This window comes from Pundamilia nyererei, unplaced genomic scaffold (assembly GCF_000239375.1).
Source record: "Pundamilia nyererei isolate P.nyererei 1_Seehausen unplaced genomic scaffold, PunNye1.0 scaffold00423, whole genome shotgun sequence".
NCBI lineage: Eukaryota > Metazoa > Chordata > Actinopteri > Cichliformes > Cichlidae > Pundamilia > Pundamilia nyererei.
The window spans coordinates 211,512-217,412 of record NW_005187824.1 but is presented as its reverse complement, the minus strand read 5'-3'; the positions used below and the strand labels follow the sequence as shown (position 1 = coordinate 217,412).

Below are 5,901 nucleotides of genomic sequence, written 5' to 3'. Positions count from 1 at the left end.
GCAAATTTTCAAATATATATCGTGATAAATATTTTTGGCCATATCGCCCTGCTCTAGACAGGATCCTCATGTTTTTAATGAAATCACTTCTGAAATGTTTCCAAAGCAGTGACTTGATCAGAACGAATGAGAATGACTCTGTAATAACAGTGAGAACAGCAGAGAAGGACTAACGGCTGCATTTAAAGACAGAAACCAAACCCACATTTACACACAGCTCATTATAAAGAGCTATTTAACATTTCAGCAGTGCTCTAATTTGACCACCAGAGGGTGCTACATTCATTTATTTGTGTGCAGGTCTCAGAGGAGCTCTCTGAGCTTGGTGGACTCTGCAGGTCGGGTCTCAGAAGAGATTCCTCTCAACCCTTCTGACTACTGCCCGTACAGCTCCACAGGAAATGCCACAGTGAGCCAACCAGAAAGGAAGTATCTGTCACCATGGTAACCAAAGTCCCAGTTACTGATGTATGTCTCTTTGCAGGGGGGTGTGGTCTATGCCAACTATGGCCGACCGGAGGATTTTAAATGGCTGAAACGTGAGGACGTGTCTGTGGCTGGCTGTGTGGTGGTGATGCGTGTTGGGGGCGGGGTCAGTTTTGCGGAGAAGGTCTGGTTGGCTGAGAAGAATGGGGCGAGTGGGGCTTTGATCTACCCTGACCCTGCTGATGTGCCGCAGGACCCTCGCCGCCTTGGCCTGAACACACACACTGCTGTGTCTGAACATGTAATACGCACACAAACAAACATTATCCACGTCTCCTGGCCAATAAGCATCCTCATCTCCCTTCTGTTGTCCAATCACAGGTCCACCTAGGGTCAGGGGACCCCTTCACCCCTGGCTTTCCCTCCTTCAATCACACTCAGTTCCCGCCCATTCAGTCCTCCGGTCTGCCACTCATTCCAGCCCTGCCAATTACTGCCACTGTGGCCTCCAAGCTGCTTAGGTAAGCCCCACCCCTCAGGTAACCTGCCCAGGTGTGAGTGTGACTCACAGTGCTGTTCTGTGTCTCAGCCAGCTGACAGGTCCGTCCTGTCCTCGGCCCTGGCAGGGTCGGCTGCCGTACGTGCGCTGCGTTGTCGGTCCCGAGTTCAGTAACGGTCGCAGAGTCCAGATGTCGGTTCAGAACGTGATGAAGCCGATCCTGCTCAACAACATCTTCTCATCACTGGAAGGCAGAGTGGAGCCAGGTACGCTCTGCTGACTACACACAGAGACAGGTGAATGTGCCACAGTGGTAAACCTCAGTATCTCCCTGTCAGACCAGTACATCATGCTGGGAGCTCAGAGGGACTGTCTGGGTCCGGGAGCTGTGAAGTCCGGAGTTGGAACTGCGATCCTGCTGGAGCTGGCTCGAACCTTCTCAGCCATGGTGAAGAAGGGTAAGACTCACCTGGATGCATGTGTGCTTACTGTGGTGGTGGGAGCTGAAATGATGCTGGCATTACTTTGGTGTGTTGGTTCCTCTGATTTGTCTGAACTGATGGATTCGTTTACAGGTTTCAGTCCAAGACGGAGCTTGTTGTTTGTCAGCTGGGATGCTGGAGACTTTGGGAATGTTGGAGCAACCGAATGGCTCGAGGTTCAGCCACAGAAAATACAAACCAAACCAAATTTAACAGTTTATCAAAATAACCGCCTGACCTTTGACCTTTGTTTGACAGGGTTATCTGTCCATGCTTCACCTGAAGGCTGTGGCCTACTTCAGTCTGGACCAGGCAGTCATGGGTAACAGAGCTTGAAGCCAATCAGAAAGCGTTTTCTTTGCTAACCAAGCACGGCGTCTTATGTTGTCCTTCTCATCAGGTGATGAGGTCCTGTCAGCTTACACCAGTCCTCTCCTGGTTGACCTGCTGGACGCTGCCATCAGACAGGTGAGTGTGATACATCTGTGATGCATTAATACTGTGGTCACACAGCTGGATGGAGCTCATCGCCCTCACACATTTATTAAAAAAATAATAATGTTGATCCTATTTTTCTGGACCCGGAGTCCCTCAGAGATCTATACATGGACAACAGCTGACCTTTGTGTGCATGCTATGGCGATGACACACTCATTTGCAATAAACACTTTAAAAATACCAAGGTTTTAATATAATATATGAATTGAACCCCAAGATTTAGTTCTTCTGTCCATTTTGTGTGGCTGAAGTATAACTGTTGGATCATCTATGTATGCACGGTTGAGATTATTGTTTTTGAGTTGGGAAAGTCTATGCCAGGGTGCTGGAGGGGAGAGTTCGTCCGCTAGTCGAACCTCGGATACAGGAGGAACAATGCGGTTCGCATTGCCGGCAATAAGTCGGACTCGTTCCCGGTGGGTGATGGGCTCCGCCAGGGCTGCCCTTTGTCTCCGGTTCTGTTCATAATTTTTATGGACAGGATTTCTAGGCGCAGCCAAGTGGCGGAGGGCTTTCGCTTTGGTGGCCTCAGAATCTCATCTCTGATTTTTGCGGATGATGTGGTTCTGTTGGCTTCATCGGGTGAGGGCCTCCAGCTCGCACTGGAACGGTTCGCAGCCGAGTGTGAAGCAGCGGGAATGAGGATCAGCACCTCCAAATCTGAGGCCATGGTTCTCAGCCGGAAAAGGGTGGAGTGCCCACTCCGGGTCGGGGATGAGTTCCTGCCCCGAGTGGAGGAGTTAAAGTGTCTCGGGGTCTTGTTCGCGAGTGATGGGAGAAGGGAGCCGGAGATTGACAGACGGATTGGGGCTGCAGCTGCAGTAATGCGGACGCTGCACCGATCCGTCGTGGTGAAGAGGGAGCTGAGTGTGAAAGCGAAGCTCTCAATTTACCGGTCGATCTACGTCCCTACCCTCACCTATGGCCACGAGCTGTGGGTAGTGACTGAAAGAACGAGATCGCGGATACAAGCGGCGGAAATGAGCTTCCTCCGAAGGGTGGCTGGCCTCTCCCTTAGAGATAGGGTGAGAAGTTCGGCCATCCGGGAGGGGCTCAGAGTAGAGCAGCTGCTGCTCCACATCGAAAGGAGCCAGCTGAGGTGGTTCAGGCATCTGACAAGGATGCCCCCTGGGCGCCTCCTGGGTGAGGTGTTCCAGGCATGTCCCACCGGGAGGAGGCCCCGGGGAAGACCCAGGACACGCTGGAGAGATTATATCTCTCGGCTGGCCTGGGAACGCCTTGGTATTCCCCCGGATAAGCTGGAGGAGGTGGCTGGGGAGAGGGAGGTATGGGCCTCTTTGCTTAGGCTGCTGCCCCCGCGACCCGGCCTCGGATAAGCGGTTGAAGATGGATGGATGGATGGATGGATGGAGTTGGGAACGATCCCAGACAAGCCCCAATCATGTAACAGTAAAAGCATGAATCTGTGACCACACTACAGTTAAATGTATCTACAAATAGCTTTTATTCACAAAGGTGAGTCTGGACTGTCTGTGCCATTGCCTCTAAAAGACTAAATTACTGGACAGACAAAGGCCTTATTTTCCAGCCTCTCTTAACCATTTATCAACCAAGAATCATGCAAGCCTGGGATTATTCTCTAACTTTGGCTGTTAAATGAAAAATAAATCATCCACATGTTGCAGAAAACATTTTAATGGTGGTAAATAAAGGGTTAACCGGAGCAATCAGTTGATTACCAAACCACATGATGCTGTGCATGAGTGGGCCTTCATGTGTTCCAGGTGGAGCATCCCAAACATGCAGGTCAGAGCATCTACAGCCAGGCGGAGAGAGATGGAGGTAGCTGGAGGATGTGAGGACACACACACACACACACACACACACACACACACACACACACACACACACACACACACACGTTACTGTGATGACGCCTGACTGAGCCGCTGCTGTCTCCTCAGTATGAAGCCACTGTATCTGAACAGCGGCGCTTTCAGCTTCACGGCATTTGCAGGAGTTCCAGCCATGGAGCTCAGATTCACCGAGGTACATGTTACACGCCAACATCATACATACTCACTGTCATGGTACATGATGTCACGTTATCCGTGTCACATTTTCAGGAGCGAGCATATCCATTCATCAACACGCCATTGGACAGTGTCTCACGCCTGCAGGAGGTGCTGGGGGGTCGTCTGGGGGTCACGGGGAGGAGCTTAGGGGAGCTGGTGGGGGAAATGGTGCTGCGATTGGCCCACGACCACATCCTGCCGCTGCGCATCACTTCCTACGCCCAGACAGTGCTGCAGTTCAGTGCTCAGCTCAACAAACACTCTGCTGAGCTGCAGGTAGCTCACCTGTGTGTGTGTTTCTACACATGTTTAAACCTGTCGCTGTCATGTGACCTCTGTGTGTGTGTGTCCAGTCCAGAGGTTTGTCTCCTCAGTGGGTCTTCAGCGCTCGAGGAGATTACAGCCGAGCGGCAGAGACGCTGCAGAGAGCCATCGACTACAGCGACCTGCACGAGCCCACCATAACACGCTTCTACAACACTCGCATCATGAAGGTACGAGTGCTGCAAACAGTACTGGAACAGCTGAATCGTGGAGACACGAGCCCTGCACGTCTTCTCATGTGTGTCCTGCAGGTGGAGTACTACTTCCTGTCTCAGTACGTGTCTGCAGTTGAGACGCCATTCCGTCATGTGATCCACGGCCGCGGCAACCATACTCTGAGTGCGCTCACTGAGCACTTGGGCCTGCTCACCTCTGACCCCGGACGCTTCGACGAGAGCAGCTTCAGGCGGCAGCTGGCGCTGTTCACGTGGACGCTGCAGGGCGCCGCCAACGCTCTGAATGGAGACGTGTGGAGCATCCACAACATGCACCGCTTCACCCACTGAGGCCTGCTCCAGAGTGATTGATTATTAATTATCGATCAGTATCTATTTATGTGCAGATATGAGTTTGCAGTGCAGACATTCAGGTCAATGATTGTTCATCAATCCTTTCACTGACTTCACTTCCATTAAAGTGTTTTACAGACGATGAGATTCTTTATGTTTCCTTTCACCTCCCAAACAGGAAGTTAACATCAGTGACATCATCATTATCATCATCACCAGCTGTCTAGCTCATATCAGTGGTATTCTTCGTGCCCATTGGTTGATGCATGTGGCTCAGAGAGCAGACTGGCAGCTGCTGTTTTATAAGTTCAGACCAACTTTAACAAGTACCATGATAGTAAATCCACAACAGTTATGGCGCCCTCTGGTGGTAGCTTTCAGCATGGTCACTGCTGGCTACACAGACAGTGCTACGAATGAAAGAAATCAAAGTGGCAGCAGTTCAGCTGGACACAAATCAGTCTCCATCTATTGATTCTAGTGATGTTCTATCAGGTTTTAAAGCACGCTGATATCCTGCTGCTGTCGAGTGCACGTAACAGCGGTGGGTGACGTAATGAAGGCGAGGAAGTTAAATCAGATAACTGAAGTGTGACACACAGAGCTGAAATATGTTGAACTATGAATCTGGTAGACATCAAAACTGCTACACAACTGTTGTTACTTCAATATATAAGTGAACACAGTTTATGGTCTGTTGAGTGGAACAGAGACAGCTGATAACCTCTGCAGTGATGACTCCCAGCAGGATCTCTGACTGCAGTTTCAGGTTTATGATGCTCAGGTTCATTTTATTTTATATTATGCTGGTTACAAATTAGACAACATCACAGCTTCATTAATGGATCAAACCACAGAGCTCATCAGAGTGTCGGGCTCCCACCAGAGCTCTGAACAAACACCATGCTAACATGTGTTACAGGTACAGTGAGGCTTATCTCCACCCTTCCTATGGTAAAGAGCGTGTATGCCCTCCACCTCTCTGCCCCTGTGCAGCATGTTTAGCGGTGCTTTGTGTCAGACTGGACCAAGTCGTGCTGTGCAGCTCATCCCTTTCACTATTCTGGGGTTCACTGTAATATGGGTGGTGGTCCATGCTTTCCTGCATTCCACTTCCTGTCCTGCCT

General features: G+C 50.5%; 1 protein-coding gene across 1 annotated transcript in view; it reads left to right on the top strand.

The window, feature by feature from the left end:
• The window catches only part of tfr2 (transferrin receptor 2), a 7,738-nt gene extending 2,828 nt beyond the window's left edge, over window positions 1-4,910 (top strand). Inside the window, exons 4-16 of the mRNA XM_005753365.2 lie at window positions 301-409; window positions 485-727; window positions 808-947; window positions 1,016-1,191; window positions 1,264-1,383; window positions 1,501-1,583; window positions 1,666-1,729; window positions 1,808-1,875; window positions 3,651-3,721; window positions 3,831-3,915; window positions 3,993-4,217; window positions 4,295-4,435; window positions 4,517-4,910. Coding sequence (XP_005753422.2) covers window positions 301-409; window positions 485-727; window positions 808-947; window positions 1,016-1,191; window positions 1,264-1,383; window positions 1,501-1,583; window positions 1,666-1,729; window positions 1,808-1,875; window positions 3,651-3,721; window positions 3,831-3,915; window positions 3,993-4,217; window positions 4,295-4,435; window positions 4,517-4,771 — 1,780 coding nt within the window. The 3' untranslated portion in view covers window positions 4,772-4,910. The remainder of the gene's footprint in view (window positions 1-300; window positions 410-484; window positions 728-807; window positions 948-1,015; window positions 1,192-1,263; window positions 1,384-1,500; window positions 1,584-1,665; window positions 1,730-1,807; window positions 1,876-3,650; window positions 3,722-3,830; window positions 3,916-3,992; window positions 4,218-4,294; window positions 4,436-4,516) is intronic.
• Window positions 4,911-5,901: the final 991 nt, after the last annotated feature.